Below are 19,407 nucleotides of genomic sequence, written 5' to 3'. Positions count from 1 at the left end.
TTTCCAAGAGACACCGCAGGAATGTGAAAAGCACCGAGGAGCTCTCAGCAGCTCACGTCACACCAACGCTGAAGTTTAGACTCAAACCTGCCAGTGTGCAGAACAGAGCTGCGATCCGTCAGGTGGCGTCAGGCGATCAAACAGCAAGAGTTTCATTTTCAATCATTCATGATGATCCCTGTCAACAGGTGATCAATAAAAAACATGTTCGTGGCATTATTGCGCTAATTAAACTCCTCAGAGTCAGTGAGGAAACAGGTGCGTTCGCACCTATTCACCAGTGCTTTATGAGGAAAACCGTTCCCTGTAATTATCACAGTGAATCATTATTACTGCTTTGTTATTACTCACTAGTGTAGCAGAAAATTAAACTTTTACACAAAAGTGTACATTGTTTACTGTTCAGCCACTCGGCTCGCGTCCCATTATTTCGCTCCGTTACAACGTGCTCATAACGAACGGTGCAGAGGAGCCGGAGCAAACTGAAGTGATTAGATCAGACAGAACACAATAAACGAGCCCGCGCTGCAAAGTGGATGGAGCTAATGAAAAACAAAATGTGCTGCTGGAGAAGGAAGAGAGAGTAAACAGAGCATCTGACTTGTTAAATCAAACAATCTGAGATAATATTGTCTCCGCGAGTTCACAAACACAGCTGTAGGAGTTCTGTTTATCCGTGAAGCTGGAGTTTACCGCACACATTCCTATTCAGCGTGTTGGTTGTGTCAACAGGACGGGGGAAATATATTTCAGCACCATTACTGTGGCGCCAAACGTGTGACGCGGCGATGGGAGAGCGGCGTCTGCAGCAACGGAGGGATGAATAAAGCCATGGAGACGCTACAGCCGTAATATATGAACAGCATCAGAAATGATGTGCATACGGCGGTTTAATGTAAGGAAGGGCGAGTTTCATCTGCTCAGCGCGGGGGGAAAAATGACTCCCATGACTTATTCAGAGTCCTATTACAGCCTGAAACAACATCTATAGCTGCTGACACAGTGAAAAGCATAAAGCAGCCTATTTTACTACACACTATGCTGTTTATTTACTGCTTTCTCTTCACTGTTTTTCATCGTCATTATTTATGTGATCATAAAACCACAACCTGATATTGGGCAGTTTATTTAAAGGGCATTTCAGGCCTTGGCTGTCTCATAAAGTAAAGCCAGTAAAATATTTTCTCTTTGTGTTTGCATTCGTATCGGACAAAGAGTTGAAACTAAAAGGAAGAAAGGCTGAGTGTGTTTTAATGTGTGGCAGTGGTGGTGGGAGTGCGTGACTCACTCCACACACACACATTCACCTCTCCGTGTGTTTGAGGCCTGAATCGTAGCCGGATATCTCCTGAGTCTCATTACGATTGTGCTGATTCCACCAGACAGAAAGACGAAACAGAGATGTTTACTCTTATAATGGGGCCTGTGGAGAAAAACTAAATCACACCACAGGGACCGAGCTTTGATAGTCAAAGATCCAGATCTGTTTTTTTTCCTACGCTGCTGTAAAGAGGTTATCTAATTAATGAGGCTGAAATGTGAGCTTACGAACCAAAAGGCTTCAAATAACAACACGACGAAGTAGATTCTGACGGCAAGAGAAACTGAACATTAAACTTTCACATTTCAGATGTCAGTGAAACTTTGCACCCAGACATGCACAGCGAGTGTGAGCTTTTGGTGCAAACATGTTTGATTAGAGTTGTCTGAGTTGTTTCACCGGCTGGGAATTATCATCAGGGAGGATTTCCAACTAAGATCACGATCAAATGTATTGACATAGAGGGATTTAGAACATGATGGAGAATAAGTCAAACTCAGTCCAAACAAAAGCGATAATGAGTTGTTTGAAATGCATCATCTACTGTCTAACGCCTGCACAGCAAACACTGAGCAGCAACTTATTTTACAATTTGAAGTTAAATAAGCTTTCAAGGGCCTTCACTGAATACAAACAGGTGGGAACAGAGCATTAAGCCACATGTCCCAGAGCAGATGAGGTCACTTTAAATCCCTGCAGTGTTGTATTCTGACAAAAACACAAGGCAGCAACTGCTACTGACATGGTGATGGAGGAAAGGTGTCAGGAATGAAGAAAGGCCGCCGTCATCTGAGCTGTTCAAACATCCTAATATTGCCAGTGTGACAGGAAAGTGTCGGGCAAAGATGAAGCAGCCGTCGGATAAAAGTTTAAAGTGGTAAAGCCGAGCGGTGCGGTGGTCCCCGTGGGGAGGCCGAGTCGGTGGATGAGCTCTTCATCCCAGTGGGCTCTGGGCCTCATCCACACAGCGTGGTATAAATGTCACCTCCACCAGACTCACTCATTAATGCCACACAGCGGGATGGACGGCAAAGCTCGGGCTGACATTATAAAAGAGAAGGGTGTGCTGTAGATACTGTACTGTATACGGTATGTGTATAAGAGGTAAACTCCATGGATACGAGACAGTAAAAACTCCTAAACCATACAAATCCAGTAACAGGTTGGTTGTTATTAGGTCTCTTATCCCCTGACGGGCTCTGCAGTTGATGAATAGGGACTGTATATGACTGCATTGATTTTGGATCATGTTGGAGTTCTCAGGACCAACAAACACAAAGACAAGGCCGCCAGTCAATAAATCTAGCTCATGTTATATTCATGTACATTTCTTACAGTGTTTTACCTCCTGTGCGTTCCTGGCACCAGCAGATGCCAGGTGATAGGTGGGATGCAGAGAGAACAAGTCCGAGGCACAGTCAGTTTTTTTTTAATTAGTTACACATGTGCAGCAACTCTACCACTACTTCTGCCTTGACAGCAGAACTGTGCTCACACAGTTGGAGTTATTAGGTTGAACTGACTAAACAGCTGGAAAAGTGGGCAGTAAGAATTCAAAAAGGTACAATTTATTGTGTAAAGTATTAATATTGTATCTAGTTATATTTTGGCAATTTAGTGCAACCAACATCATAAAAAGACTCAACTTATATAGTCAAACTATCATGTCTCTATCTGCTTATAACTTTCAGCTACATTAGAAGCTCAGACTGTGACTGTAATCAGTCGGCCACGCCCAGACAACACACGAGTCATTCTAACCAGCGATTAGACTGTTTTACAGCCGCTCTGCAGGGTTCGAGTTTCAGCACCACGGAGAGCAACAACAGCAGCCGGCGGAAGCCAGCGTTCAGCACCGCGGACAGCGCCGCGGGTTCGCTCGACCTTCGCGAATATCTGGCCCCGTTTCAGGCGCAGTCGGGTGCTTTAAAGAGCCAGACGCTGATGAAAACACCGGCCACGGACAAGGTGACCCCGTTAAAATGCGAGGCACCGAGACATTTAATCAAGCGACGTTAAACCTGCTTTCATGTAATGTGCGCATTTTCTACCGCAGCGGCTAAACGCAGCACGGGGAGGAAACAATAGCAGCTGGTGATCGCCGCCATCCACTGCTAAGCTGGAACATGATTAACATCCAGCGCTGTCAGCGTGTCAAAGCACGAGCTGTAGGTTCTGTTAAAGCAGACGGCGCCACTGAGCGTGGACGGTTTTACAACACAACGTAACTGACGCGTCATTTATTGACAGACAAGCCAACCAATTGAGGCAACGACGCCTAAGTTTGACAACTTCGCCTATAAATGTGAATTATACTCTGTATTTAAAACAGGGCGCTGGGTGGACTCGCCTCTCTTGCCTCTGTAATGAGCGTGTATGGAAACTGTAAGCAAAGGTGATGACGTAAGTTTCTTACATCCTCGTCCTCGCAGCGACGGCGGTGCTGATGCTGAAGCCGGGGTCGCTGGCTCTCCGCCGCCCTCTCCCCCTCGACACCCTGCCCGAGGAGACGGCTAGCCTCCGGAGGCTTGGGGAAGGATGTGTTAGTGTTGATCTTGCCAGTGAATCTCTGATACAGTGACGCCATCGCGACGCTGGCAACACAGTCGATAACTTCGCCGGTCGGCTTCTCAAATCAGCAAATGTTGGAGAAAAAAAAGTCCGAGGTGTATGAGGTCAGCGCGTAATGGCCGAGATGATTCGATTAGACGACGCTGTGGTAGTTGAAAAAAAAAAGGAAGAAAAGGAGAAAAGCAATCACTCCGAGGTGCGTTCAGGATTCACATCACGTACTTTGAGGATCACTGGTCGGGACTCACGCAGGCGGCAGCGACGCAGTTTCTGCACTTTACCAACTTGACTAACACCGATGCAAAAAAAAAAGACCCAGTAGAGCTCATGATCCGGACCCGGACGGGAATAACGCAGCCTCGGCGGTTTCCCGTCTCCCTCTTTCCTCCCTCGTGGCAGAGAAAGAAAAGTGACGGCTGATAAACGTTCAGGGACTAATAGGTCTTTGCGTTACAAGTGCGTCCGGACGCGCTGGCGCCGCCACACATCCGCGAACGACCCAGCGCCACATTAACACATTAGATATCAGGAGACTGCGGTGGAAACTTATTGTGACTTTGCAGATAAAGATGGGTTGAGGGTCCGTGTTAGTTTCTCATCTTTGTTCCCATTTGGGTTTATCTGGTGTCCTGCAGAGAGCAACACTGCCCCCATGTGGACGGAAGGCGATGGGTTGACAAACGTGGCACATTTTCAGACTGACAACTTTTGATAGATGGTGAAACAAGACGATTAGTGCTTCTGACATCACTCAGCGAGAGTTTACACTGATTTATTTGCTGTTGTTTCGGCTTTCATGTGACAGGTGACAAGTTGTAGTCATTTGTTTCCAATTTAGATCTAACTGGGTTAGCTTTTTTTTCATTTATAACACAGATACAAGAACCTGGGACTTCAAATAAAAAAAAACAGGGCAATATACGATATAAAGAAGGACAATAAGTGATTAAATACACTATAATTAAACTTAATAAACTGACATTAAATGTCATACACATACAGTGAATAGTGCCTCTGTCTGCTCTGTCGCTGACCGGCCTGATGCTGCATCATTTAGCCTCATCTGCCAAACACAGGAAGAGTTACTTGATATTTCCCAGACCTATAATTTGTAATTTGATTGTGCGTGGTCTCACAGGATACGGAGCACCGTATTGTGAGCATGCTGGGATCTTAGTGTCACAGAGTTAAAAAGGCAAAATAACTCATCCACTCATCAGAGCCCACAGAGGGCGACGGGCAGATCGTCCCGTCTATACATCCACAGCCAACCTGGAGCCAAAGAAAACCTCTCCCATCTGTTCAGGTTCACCTTTCAATTAAAGCAACTTCCTGGAGTTATTAAAACGCCCCAGTGCACCGCTGCTCGAACCCCACGCACTGTAAACAGAGGGTCCTGCTCTGCCACAACGCTGCAAAATGTTTTACCATTTATTTCCAAGAAAGGTTTCATGAAAGAAAAAAAAGAAGAAGCAGCTTCATTGTGTTTCTGCAAAATCAAATTCATCTCAGACTCTGGCACAAGACCCAGGAACAAAATCGAATTTCCAAGCTCTGCAGTGATGGGATCAGGAAGAAATACTGTCTCGATGAGATTCATCTAACTCCAGGTTCAGATGCGTTTAAAGGCGTGGATCATCTTTTACTGGTTATTAATCATGTGACAAACGAAGGACGAGACACTTCCTGCCTCTGTGGCGCGGCCCTGTGCCGTTTGGCCTTATTACATTACTACAGCGGTCCCACTGACATCATGCACAGACCATATTAAATGTGATTAGCCGGGGTTTCCCTGGAGCGGAGTGGAGGTGAGCAGGCTGGAGCTGGTTGAGCCCTGCAGCTGGGCAGCAGAGGGCAGAGCTGGGTCTCTAAACTCTGGCATCTGCTCAGGAGCAGCAGCGGTAACACCACATTTTACAGGCCATGACAGAAGTGGGAACGCCGGACCATTTAAAACAGCTTCCGCTGCATTTAACCTGCGCCGTCGAATGCAACATCACCTGCTGAAACTCTGTTGAAAGAATCCTGAGTTATTCCAATAATCGGCTTAATTTGTTGCAAATATGTTTCACTTGCTTTTCACAAAAAGAGACACAAGAGCGAGAAGTGGGAGAATTCCAGCCTCCAAAATCTAATGAACACTGGCATCTAGTGGATGAACTCAGCTGCTGAACAAAATGCCAGTGTTGCACATTGTCTTTCATGCAAACACCTGTGAGTCCAAACAAGCCCCGTCTGTCGACTGGCCACCGTGACTGATGATGGATAGTCATGCAACTGTGTGAGAGATGCACTCCTCTGGACGCACGTCTCTCCTCGGACTGTTTTCGCTCCGCAGAACACTTTGCTCCATCACATAAAGGATGGCGGCGGCGACGGCGCCGCTGCCACGGTAACGCGGCAGAGGCGCTCGTCGGAGCCGCTGTCCGCAATATTTTTCCCAAAGCTGCGTCACTGCCAACACATCTCACGCTGCGGGGCTGCCAGGCAGCAATTAATGTGGTCGGAGGGAGCTAGTCTATCATCCTGACAAGGTTCAAGCAACATGAATTAAACAGGAGGATCAATACTGACTGGGATAGTGTAGAAAAAAGACAACAATTACAAAAGTGCAGAAAATCCTAAATGCAAGAGTTGTAGACATTCAGAATGCGTCCTGCAGGTTCCCTCTGTAAAGTAAACTTGATTAGAGAGGAATCTGCCAACTCTGTGAAGCAGGACGAGTCCGACCTTGTCAGGAGGGAAGAAGACAATCCCCCTGTCGAAGCTGTGACGAGAGCCGACGTTCACAGCGAGAGCAGAGCTGCAAGAAAGAAAGCGAGCGGGCGAGCGGGCGAGCGAGGGAGGGAGAAGTCATGAATTTATACTGCGGTGTCACATTTCTTTGTTGCGGTCCGCTCCTCAGTTAGAACGCTGTCATAAAGCTCCACTTCCAACCCCGAGATTCGAGGAGGGAGGATCAATGTGGCCATCACTCGGGATATTTGGGTCCGCTGGACCTCTGCTTTATGACGAGAGAGACTGTGGTCGTTTAGCGCTTCTATGTTCTCAAGCATCACCAACATGTCACAGTGGTGGAGAATGGCTCTGATTGATTTAAAAGCTTCTTCCCGGGTACTTGCATTCTCAGGAAGGAGCCGAGCTAAGTTTCTGCCTTAGACTAAAAGCCTTTTTGCTTCCGTGTGTGTGTGTGTGTGTGTGTGTGTGTGTGTGTGTTTGTGGCTGGAGGCTTGTTTTGAATGACAGCAGGAGATTGAAGGTGCTGGAGCCTGACGCTGTTGGACTTAAAATTAAATGGCCAAATTAATCGGCGCTGTCTCTTGCTGCAGTGAAACCACCTATTTGCCTCTACAGCAGCGTGATGACAGCACCTGCCTTGACTGACACCTCCATCTGGCCTGTGCCTCGGTGCCCATCTCCTACTGTACGACCGATCCAAGCCTCGAAAACGAATCTCGGAAATGACAAACAGCAGGCGGGAGCGAAAAAAGTTCGACAAATTCTATTTTGCTCATTCTACAGTTTTATAATGTGTCCATATCAACTGTGGAATACTCTGACAAAGTGACATGAAGCATGGCAAATTGAGTCCCAATCCTATTTGAAATGGCCGAGATAAAGTCCGGGGGAAACGTAGAGGGACAGAGCGCGAGGGCTGGAGGCGAGGAATAGAAGGAGCCAGCGGCCGTGAGCATGTGGCAGCTGCAGCGGTGGGTGAAGCATCAGGCACATAGAAAGTGTAAGAGGCTCAAAGGTAATTTGCAGATGCAAGGCTGGAGGCGGGCAGAATGCAAAACGCATTCCAGTTATCTCGCGCCTCTCTGTTGACTTGGATCCCGTTCCCTGCGCGGGGCCAGCAGAATAATTTCCCATATGGTGGCGATGGTGTCCAAGTGGAAAGTCTGTTTGCTGACGGTTGGTGTGTCCTTCTGGTGGCTCAGCGGTAACGCCCCAAACTGAGGCGGGGGCGCGAGGAGGCCCGTGTTCAAAGAGCAGAGCCTCTGTGAGCGGGCGATAGTGTTCTGGGTGTTGTATCGATGTCTGCGTCCATGAGGCGCGCCATGAATCACAGCGTTGCTCCAAACAATTACTCTAATGAAGTAAGAGCCCCTCAGTAGCCAGGTTAACGAGAACTGCAACGTTATCTGTCCTCATAGAAGCTATAAAACATGGAACCCAGAGAAATACAGCCCGAACATGCTAAAGCAGCCGGACTGCAGCCATTTTGTCCCGCTAATGAGAAACCAATAACTCCGTGAGCATTCGAGCTCCTGGCTCCGACTCGCGCTTATTGTTTACTTATCATTTGTTTTGCTTGTTTGTCTGCAAGCGCCGCTGAGTGCACACAACCCTGTTTATTTGTACTTCTGGTCCTGGAATTAAAAGGATGCAAAGGTTTCCAGCAGCCAAGGCCAAGTTGGCAAAAGGAAATAAAAGCGACTGTATGATTGATGCGAGGAAGAAAGAACAGGAGAGAAAGGGCAGAACGTACGGCGACGAATTTGTTTCAGTTGGCATTTAAACCTCCACACGTATACAACAAACGCACACACACACACGGAATCTATGATTGTGAGAAAGCTTTGTTATTACTACAACAGCCAGCTGTCATTATGTGATGGCTTTTTAATTTGTTTTACTAGAGGATTTCAGTCACAATTTTGACTTGCGGCCAAGTGAACTGGCCAAGGCTTCAATTAGCACCAAAAATCAATACGTTCAATTCCACATTAGTCATTTCTCCACTCAGCTTTTTCGTTGTTGTTGTTATTCTGGCTCCGAAAGTGTAAAGGCTGTGAAAGACTTCAAAAATTAAAAGGAAAAGTGTGAATTCAAAGTAATTATCGATCTTTTTTGATGAGAAGCTGGACTTAAATGCCACGGAGGAGTCGCGCCAGAGATGAACGTCCGCAGCGAAAATCACTTATTCATATTTCAGCCTTTGCCGCGGGTTCAGTCAATCATCTGTCATTTCACAAAGAATCAATAGCGAAGCTGCCATTTCTTCATCACTCATGCACATTTTTACCAAAGTAATTCGCCACAAGGCTCACGTTCATCACCTCCCGCTGCAGTGAAGCAGGAAGGAGAAGTCACGTCCGTATGAAAACATGACTTTTCTACAACTGTGGTCTGATACGCATCTGCAAACACTGGAACAGAGACCAGTGTTTTAAGCCTAATACAGTAACACAGTGATCTGGCGTCTCAGCACAGAGCGGTGACATGACGTTTGCTTTGGGAGCTACGAGGAGAACTCGGGGGAGAGTCATAATAAAACGTGGCACATCAACGCGCGCAGACAGGTCTGGCTGCTTCTACCGGGCTCTGAATCAAGTCATCTGCATGTGCGACGTGACTGACACCAGGATCCGACGGCGGCAGAACCGCTACGTCAAGGACTCGGAAAGGACAAACAGAGAAAAGGCGAAAGAAAGCTGTCGAAACTGAAGGAGCAGCAATGTTCACCACCACGTGTGATAATATTCCAGACCAGTTATTTACAGTAGTCAGATGGGGATTTTGAATCCACCACAGCAAGGACGTCTGTGAAAACACAATCGTAGCCGTCACAGCGTGAAGGTGTGTTCTGCGTCGTGAGGTGAGACAGAAAAATGCAGCTTTGATGCACAAACATATGACGGATACAACTTTTACTTCAGATTTTCTAAGCGGAAACTTCAGCCTCCATTAAACGGAGCTCCCACTGTGTGAAATATCTCTTTACACCATCAGCCGTCCTGCCTCGATTGCACTGGAGTCAAGCTACACGGAGCCTTGCGGCCATTGAACCGTGGCGTTTCAGAACCTAGTGAACCTACAGCTGTGAAACTTCACTACGTCAATGGAAAACTCCTCACTTCTTAACATGTACAAGTGCAACGAACCCCCCGTGACTCCCGCAGCAAAAGCCACTTGACAAGTGTGTTACGGCGACACGCGTCTCATCTCCAAACAAGCAAACGCCGGCGCTAAACGAGCCCCATTTCAGCAGCGCCGCTGACGTGACAAAGCTCTAAATGCCTCTCAGGCTGTGGAATAAAGCTAGCGCGGATGAGGGGGAAGGTGGGCTCGGAGCGGCCCGTTTAACGAGACAGGTGAGGAGGAGGATTTAACCCGCTTTCTCTCAGGGGCCTTGAGGGACGGTGAGTGAGTTATGAAGGAGCCCATCATCACAGCCGCCGCTGCCACTGGACGGGGCGTAATGTTGTCCCGCACAGTGGCAGCGGCGGCTGTGATGACCCCACGAGAACAACACCTGCGACGAGTGAGCGATGGGAACGACGCAAGGACGTAATGAGCAAAAAACAGCAGGAGCACGAGCGTCACGCAAAGCACGAGGGCCTGTAACCAAGCACACGTGCGGCTCAACAGTTCCTTAGCATGCACACGACGGCTCGGGCGCAGCTGCAGCCTTACCATTTTGGAGGTGGTGGTATCGATCTGCTGGGTGGCAATTAGCATGGACATGACTTAGGCGGCGGCCGAGGACTCCTCCAGCGCCCTCCTCTGCTCCTCCAACGGGAGAGTCCTGTGGACGAGTGCCGAGCGAGCGAGTGCGAGGAGGCTTCACCTAAAGTGGGAGGATTAGTGGAGCGCTCTCCTCGAGCTCGAGACCCCCTCCGTCAGCTGACTGGCACACTCCAGGCGCACCTCCACATTAGCCAATCGATTACATAGTGACAGGGATTTGGTCTGCAGCGTGGCGATCCATTCGCCGGGACGGGCTCTTTGAAAACGCGTGCTCGCAGGCTTCTCCCGCTCCAGATGCGTCTCCCCCGCTCCACTCCTCTTTCTCCCCCACGCCGCTCTGCCTTACCCCCCTTTGACTTTATGCAGCCTCTCGATCTTCCTCATTGACTCCGCTCGCGTTAAGGGCTTATCAGTCTTTGTCTCTTCCAGACAAGACGTCTTCTCAAACTCTCACTTGTGGCGGCTGCAGACTGTGTGTGTGTGTGTGTGTGTGTGTGTGTGTGTGTGCGCATGTGGCTACTCTGTCCCTCCCCTGATGCATTCTCAGCCTTATCCCTACCTTTCTCTCTCCTCGCTAAGCTGTTTTCCCCACAAGAGGCTGGACGCGTGCTTCGAGGGGCTCAGCACCGGAATGAAATGGGAGGTTTAAGCGAGATCTGTTGCGCTCGGCGCGGCAACGGCATTCGCCGGCGAACGCGGCCAAACAACGTGCTTTACATCTCCATCACAGCTTTAGTCAGGTATGCAAGTGAGGGAGGGGCGGGCGAGGGGAGCCAGAAAACAAGCAGGAATCAAATCCTCCGTCCTGGTGCAAACATCACACCCATCAGAGGCTGAACTGAGCTCATTTATGTGTGTGACATGTTTCAAATGTAACTCAGGTTGTAAGTTTCCAGTTGATTGAGGTGTCTGCCGCTGTCTACGGAGCTGCAGATCAATATAATCAGCCCCTGTGATGGGCTCTAATAAAGTGCAGGTGATATATATCCCAGCCACCAACAGCCCTTTATAAATTACCCCCACCCCTTGAGAAGATTGGTCCTGGGCACGAATCAGTCCAATCTAAATTTCTGCAGCCTTTACAGCTAGAGCTCGGTGAGCCAACGTGCCCAAATGGAATGACCAGCCGTGTGGTGGTCCAAGTCCAGCCGGGCCAGACGCTCGTAAATGAGAGGCAGCGTGAGACTGCCAGGTCCTGCCGGAGCGGGACCCGGACGAGATTGGAAAAGACTTAAGGCAAAACAAACTTTGTGATAAGAAAGTTGTGGCGCTTTTCCATCAGGTTTAATTCGCTTGGTCAATATTGGGTCAGCTCTGCAGACTTTCAGGAGTCTAGCAAAAGCACCAGGCCGCCACAGATGAACAACACTGTAAAGTTGACAGACATTCAACTGGTGTGACCTCTGAGTTTTGTCGCAGCGGAGGCGGGCAAACAAAAGCTGCTTCTTCAGCCGTAGGCAGCGGCGCCAACTGTTGGACCGCTTAGAAGATCTCAGCGCTTAGGACAAAATGACAGAGTCCAAAAACTAGATGCACAAATCAAAGCCCTGGTCCGTATCGAGTCGGACACCTCAACTCAGCGCCCGCCAATAACTGTACAGTCCAATACAGAAAGCTCCGATGGAAAACCTATAAAAGTCTCTGCAGGGAGGCGGCGACTTCATTCTGTTGGAGATAATGCTGTAAAAGACCATGAGCAGCTGTGGCACTGACTGAATCAGGCTGCAGCCATCATGCGATGGCCAGAATCCAATTTAGTCCAATTAATTCCTCTGGTTTTACTGTGCTTCTCACGCATCTCCACGACGCCACAGAGACACATTCACTGCCCACACTGAGCGTTTCATTCTTTGAATTAGCCAAATGTTATTGACAACACTCGATACGGACGGCTTTTAATCCTAAACTAAACTAAAAGAGGCTGAAATGAAAGAGTGAAGCAGCAACAACCTGCAGTGAGAAATATCTTAGAACAATACAGTATAAATGTGTGTGAAAGCTCTCAAAACAAGCCTTAAATAAAAAGTAAGTCGGATTCTGCCGCAGCCACAGAAGTAGAAAACGCCACTGAGCACTTGAATTTCAGTTCAAATTGCTGGTATTTCCTATTTCCCCTCACAGACGCAGCAGACTGTGTGATTAGGTGCATTCCAATAATAAAAAATAAGTAGGTAAAGAAAATGAGCTCGTTTGATTACTTTCCTGCCGACACGCGTTCCTGCGTGACGTCGGCGGATAAACGAACGCGTCCCTAAGTGACAGAGAGCATTTGATAATGAGCCGTACGAACGTTTCCCTCATGCACAGATGCAGGAACGTGACTTGAGCTAAAGTAAATTACATACTTGTTGTTTTAATCAAGAGAATAAATGATGACAAATCACCATAAAATGCAATCAACATGCATAAAGTCATGCAAATGGTTACCAATACTGAGTATGCGAATGCAGCAGAATGTCAAACACCAGCTTGATCCGCTTTCTGGGCTGGTAACTAATACATGGATGAGGACACAGTTCTCCACCTCAACCCTTTGAACCCATTTATTTCATTATTGAGCACCGACTTTTCAATTCCCCCCTGTTCATGAGAACGGAGTGAGAGACAAATGAAAATAGTCCCCGAGGTCCGAAGAACCGCTAAAGGGAAAGGCAACGTGTACGAGGGCGCCTCCGGATGGAGTCAGGTACTAAACGGAAGGACTGGAAATCATAGTTGGATTTGAAACTGTAGCAAAACCATGTGCTTTAGCTGCGGTGGATACTATTAATAGAGGGAAATAGCAAATTAAATCTGAGCGTCACTCGCTGCAAAACAGGAAAGAAAATGCATCAACCGAAGGCAGCAGCTTTAAAAATGACCGCGATGCAGAGCTAATCTATTTCAGAGCTTCCATTTTTTTCTTTGGATTAGCAAACAGTTCAGCATTTTGCTCATTTAATCTGGCCTCTGAATTGAATTTGTATTAAAGCCTCCATTAATAACTTGACATTCAGCGACTGACTCTGGTCTGTTTGGAGAAGTGATGGGTCTTCTCTCAACACCCACATGCTTGGACGCCAAATTACCCCATAGCTCATAATAAAACCTGTGTCTGAGAGACTCGCTGCTGCTACATTCGACTGGAATTGTTATTAATAGTACTATCAGAATATAATTCTGGGTCCATATGCAGCGATATCGCTGATCTGGGAAGGATTTGTGGGGATGAAGGAAGTCTGAAATGGCGTTATGCCACAGCTTGTGAATAAAAGATGAAAGTTTGGACTTGGCTTCGCGTTTCTCCTCGTGCGGCTCAACTCAGTTAGTGTAGATTTAGAGGAGGCAGTCTGTTAGTACAGCATGGAGCCTGAATACGTGAAGGACAATGACTGCGAATCAGAAACAGACGAAGATTCCTTCAGACAGGGATCACAACAGCGGTGCTCGAGTGTCACGAAGCACTTGAATCAATCGCGGGTGGTTAACAACCGATGGGCGCTGGTTCCCCATAACAAAAACACAAAGTGAAAAGCAGGGGAACGTTTGACATTTCCAACACGGTTACTGCGGCTGTTCCGTCCCTATAGGATTTAAATAATATAGATTGTTTTTAAATGCCAATCAATGCCAACGTTTGAAGCTTTAATAGAACCAGCAAACGGCACAAAGAGTGTCAGAACTCCTAAAAACATATTTAGCAGCAAGGTTTGGGTTTGGAGGTGAACCAGCTCTGATTCTCTCAGGTAAGAAACACCTGAAGCAGTTAACCTCAGCTTGTCCGAGTGGACCGTCATCTGAAGATTTAGCTCCTGTTAAGCAACAAAAGGCTCAGCAGGGAAAAATATTCACTTAATGAGACGCCTGCAGACGGAGAGTAACTGAATTCAATAGTACATCAGCATCAGGACAGATGGAGTTTAACTAATTGACTAATGAAGAAGTAATTCACTGACACTAACGAACAACTCGACCGCTCTTAACACTCAGCTCTGATCCAAGACTTCAGTGTAGAGTTTATTTCATGACATAGTGAAGGAAGACAAGGATGGGAAGAGCTAAACGCTTAAGGCTGAGGACTTTACGGTGCTAATAAACACTGATCTATTAGTTTTGGACCTGAATCCTCTCCGCACCCTGTTGTGGTTTGGTTGGAACATAAGGGATGAGCCCAAGGGCAGAAGCCCTGCGATCATTGATCTGAACATCAGGCCAATTCAGCGGCGTGATTGATGACAGCGCCAGCCAATCGGGTGGTGCAGGCAGGAGAGGCCAGCGCCGTGACAGATGGAGGCGCGTGTGCAGCGCCTTCAATAATGCGAAGCCTCGTCATACGGTAATTCAAGGTAAATGATAGCGGAGCCCGAAACGCCCCGCGGCAACGCCAGCCGCTACCTGCTGATGCCGAGCCCCGCACGTGCGCCGCTCCAGCAAGCAAACCGCTGCGCTGCTGGACTCCATCCAAATGGAAAGAGGATTAAAAACAAGAGCAAAGTTTGACAAGTAAACTTGGCTCAGATGTGCTGTTAAAACTTTAGCTTCCTTTATGACAAAAACCGCCAGACAGGAGCCAGCTCACCATATTGCTGCTTGCAGCTATAATTTAATTTAGCCTCTGTCGCCCAGTGACCATGACCTTTATATCATAAACCCTCAGAACCTTTCAAGGGCTATCTTCTGGCCAACAGCGGCACAACAGCCATTTATCCTGGACGGGGAGCTGCAAACAGGTAAAGGGAGAAGTAATGGAAGAATCCATCTTCACAAACTGTAACTTTTATCGCAAGCACGCTGCTTCTTTGGTTTTCACCTAAACAGTCTCACCTGTTCGTCCCTCAGTTGTATGTCTGAGTCCATGTAGAGATAAGAGAGTGAGAACATCATAACAGCAGAGGAAAAGCCAAACTGGGGGAGAGCTCCCTGTGATGGAGAGAACCCGGCTCAGGGAGGGGCGGCCATCTGCCTCGACCGGCCGGAACCAGCAGGTCCACACAGGAGATCTGCAGGCTGGAGGTGGAGGTAACTGCATCTTACCTCCTCTGAGGAAGATTTGCCCTCTAATCTAAGTCTAGACAGAAGCATCAGCTTTGAGTCTGTAGTGTCCGCACCACAATCTGATTTCTTCTATCTATTCATATGTAAATGTCAGAACGTGGAAGTCGCAGCTTCTGATTCCGATTCCGCCATCAGAGCAGCGAACAGAGAACACCAGCAGCGCCGTCTGTGGCGTTCCATTAGAAATGTGCTCTGCGACACTCGCCAACTGATTAGTTGTGTTTTAGAAAATTGCCCGCAGGAACGTGGGCAATCGGGAGCCGATGCGGAAAGTGCGACACGGCACACGGTGCGCCGTGCCGCTCGGCTCGGCTCCGCTCGGCAGGTTCGATCTGCGGGGCCGCCGGGGCGGCGGACGGAGCGGATGGCGCCGGCGGACCTGGGAGATCTCAACCAGCGCTCCGCCTGACAGGTACAAGTGAGAGCAGGGGAGGGGGGCGACGCGCAGCTGCGGGGCAGCGGGAGGAGGCCTCGGCCACGCTGCCAGTCAACCGTCCCCTTGTCCCCCCCCCGTTCCCCACACTTTTCCCCACAGATTAGACGAGCGGCGGGAGAGGGTACACAGCCGGGGATACGCTATGGTGCACAGGAAAATAGCACATCCCTCTATCCTCCACTGCCGCCGCCTCCTCCTCTGTGTGCGCGGCACCAGCAGCACCACGGGGATATTGAGACAGACATATCCCTCCTAGATGAAAGGGGCATTTCAGTCACACAGGCCCCAAAGGTAAACGTGGTCTGAGTTAGCAAGCAGCTTCTCATTTATTGTGGAAAGAGACGGACTCAAAGGCACCACAACGCCACCGGAAGCAATAAAGGGCAAGCGCTCTGTTCACACATCTGACAAGCTATTTGTGGCTCGGGCCATAAAGACAGTATGTTTATTTGGCAGTGTTTGTGAAGCCCTAACAAACTTCGCCCCTGTAGAAATTACAGCGTGTCCTCGCTCACTGTTTGTGCAGGAGATAAACCCCACTGTTTTCACGTCCCTTGTCTTTCCCTGGAGGGCTGCGATGATGCGATGCTTGGATATTCACAGTTTGGTTAAAGGTACCATTATGCACAATATACGCGGCATCAGTCAAGGCAAATATTTGCAATAAGCCGTGTGAAGAAAGGCGAACCCTGCGCCGCTCGCCTTTGATTAGAGGAGAATAAACACTCGCTCGCTTCGACAGTCACTGTATTCGTGTCGCGGGCGCACGCAGTCGACGCGCGGCAGGCAGCACCTTATTTAAGGCTTTCTGGGAAGCAGCGCTGTTATAGAGCCGCAGCATGAGCGCGATTTCATTCACGCTCCCTTCTGTGGGAAAGAGACACTTAAAATGTCAATGACAAATTTGTCTAGACGCCATTATCTCCATCTGAATTCCAGAAAAGAGGCGAAGCCGTGGCTGCACAGTCATCTCGGAGGGAGCGCCGCACAAATGTTGACTTATTTCCCTCGGGACAGTGAAAGAATAAAAAAAAAAAAACTGAGCAGCGAACACAGTTTGCTCAATTTAGTGATGAAGCAACACATTCAAATGAGAGTTTTAGTTACTGTGACTCTACATGCAAATAAGTATTCCTCTAATGTAATTCCGGCTAAATTGGAGGCCAATTTGTGCACAGCTCACGTAGCTTCTTCTATAAATTGAAGCGTTTTAAGCAAAGTTTCCAGTTTTCGTGAAACGCATTCAATAAATTCCGTGTAGCAACAAGCGCTGTTTCCTTTCGAGGCAGACTCGCGCGCCGCATTCCTGACATAATGAATGCAAATGTTCTCATTTGACAGCAGATTAAAGAAGGGACATTCACAGTTTTAAGCTAATCATGATTTGGAAGAAGAATTTTTGACAAGTATGTTTGTTAAACGCTGAGCTTTTTAGCACATGAAAACCCAACAACATCGACAGATAAATTTCATTTGCATATCCTAATTAAAAACTACACTCCCATCACGGAGTCCGTGCTGCACGCGGTAAACTTTTTTCAAAGACTGACTCTTCTTGCTGTTTTTTTTTTTTTTGCTTTTGTCAGTCAGCACATTTCCAGGGAAGCTGTTGTGCTGCAGAAAGTGCTGTTTCCAGTAACGACTGTCTGGGGTCACAGCCGCCCACAGCAGAGGTAAGAACGACTCTCACACTCTCAAAGAGCCACTGATGCCAGTCAAACCTCAGCTAACTGTCTGTCTTTGGTGATTATGGTTCTGCAGCAGTGAGCGACTGGCTGGTCCTTGTTATTCATATAAAACACAATAATCCTGAATATGTTTTTCCAGATATTGTGATCGTGATTATGAGACTAATAAACCACAGCTTCATGGATTCTTCCTAACCTCTGCTTATCTGTGAGGAGCCAGCTGTGCAGCGAAGGCGTCTCCGTGGTCCACAACGTGTGGATTACATTTTTCTTATACTTTCCTGGTTAACTGTCCTCCAGGAAGTTGCAGCTGAACCAAAGGCACACGCTGGAGGAATTATGGAATTACCTGCACAGTGTAATTCAAAACCAATGCACCAACACCATTCGTTCTACTTTTACAGGGTTAAAATTAACCCAGAGTGAGCGTGTGCTCAGACAGCAGCTCCCGCGCGCTTCGGGCCGTACGCTGTAATGGCAGCCATTTCTCCTGCAAAGTACGTTTCCATGCAGCTAAACTGCAACCGCGAATATCATCACTGGCTGGTTAATGTTCCGATGCAGCATATTTTTTGGATGGATGAAGCACAGATGTGTTAATGGAAACACAGTTTGCTGGTGGAGGGTGTGGCGGCAAACAGACAAAGCACACTAGACCCCAGTGAATTCAGACACCTGCTTGGGTTCAGACAACAAAAGCGCAGGTCAGCAGGGTAATAACCCTGTTTGACCAGGCTGATGTAAAGGCTGCCTCTAAACTCCATCCGATAGGATTACACCCAATTAATTGGACTCGTCTTCTGTGCTGCAGCAGAGCATCAGGGCTGAGCGCGAGGGAGCGGCGAGGAATAAAAGCCGCTATTAACACAGATGACGCGGACCGTGAGCGAGGACGTGGTCGAGCTGAGGACGAGGGAGCGAGACGCAGGAAGACGGAGATGAGCGAGGGGAACTTGGCGCCGACCCGTGCGGCTGCAGCCAGATGCCGGCTGAGAAATGTGGCCGGCGTCCCTGGCACCGGTCACCTCGACTTTGACTCAGACACACACACAACTACACGAGTGGGGAATTTACTGAACAATGCGTGAAATGTTGGCCGCGCCCTCAAACTTTGAGTGATCATTTTATTTTGCTTTTTTATTCCGCCTCACGGTGACGTTCGACCGTCACCTCCCACCTTTCTTATGAATTAACATGATGCATGAACACGTGGCGTTTTTATGCTGCGATGCCGAGCAGAGGGCATGAAAAATGAGCAGCCGTCGGGACGTGACGAGACGAGCTGCCGCTTCATAAACCGCCTCTGTTTTCATTCCTCACTCTTTGAGCCCTGACTTGTTTTGTAGACGTATTCAATCAATTGTTGCATCCGCTTTAAGAGTAAACACACTTTTGTCGGGCTGTGACTGCGTGGACGCTGCTGCTGCATATTCTGTTTGTGGTGGCTTTAAATTAGTACAATAAAACAGAATAGATTAGACATGATAAACACCCTGTTACCACCGACTAATACTGACAGCGGTTGCAGCATTAAATCTATTTTTCCCCACATTACATTTACTGTCAATATTTCACACACCTGTGCATTTTTAACTAGAGCAAAATCACTTTCCTTTAAACTTTTTGAAAGGCAATTATCCTGCACTTCCCTCCTCCTCACACGCACGCACACGCTCACTATTTAAATTCCAGCGGCAGGCTTTGATCACCAGCACATTAGCTTTACATTAGAAACAATCATTAGGGGGACACCATCCCGCGACCAATTTGCCTTCGGAAAATAGTGGCGCCGGCGTGTGCTGCAGCCCGCGGAGGCCCAATGAGCCACGCCGGCGTTGATTAGGCCTCATAGTGATGCATCGCTCCTCCCGCCCAGGACTTTG

At 48.1% G+C, this 19,407-nt stretch overlaps 1 protein-coding gene across 4 annotated transcripts in view; it reads right to left on the bottom strand.

Annotated features, from left to right (window-relative positions):
* Nucleotides 1-19,407, bottom strand: part of dpp6a (dipeptidyl-peptidase 6a) — a 116,142-nt gene that overhangs the window by 75,415 nt on the left and 21,320 nt on the right. The window contains exon 1 of one of the 4 annotated variants that reach the window (XM_029145878.3): nucleotides 10,313-10,680. The exons of 2 other annotated variants lie outside the window; for them this stretch is intronic. In XM_029145878.3, coding sequence (XP_029001711.1) covers nucleotides 10,313-10,363 — 51 coding nt within the window. In that variant the 5' untranslated portion in view covers nucleotides 10,364-10,680. Of the gene's footprint in view, nucleotides 1-3,737; nucleotides 4,371-10,312; nucleotides 10,681-19,407 lie in introns of those variants that run through there. One more of the 4 variants, XM_029145874.3, reaches the window with a different exon arrangement.

The sequence above is a fragment of the Betta splendens genome, chromosome 4 (genome assembly GCF_900634795.4).
Source record: "Betta splendens chromosome 4, fBetSpl5.4, whole genome shotgun sequence".
NCBI classification, from domain to species: domain Eukaryota; kingdom Metazoa; phylum Chordata; class Actinopteri; order Anabantiformes; family Osphronemidae; genus Betta; species Betta splendens.
This window is presented reverse-complemented; position numbering and strand designations above follow the sequence as displayed.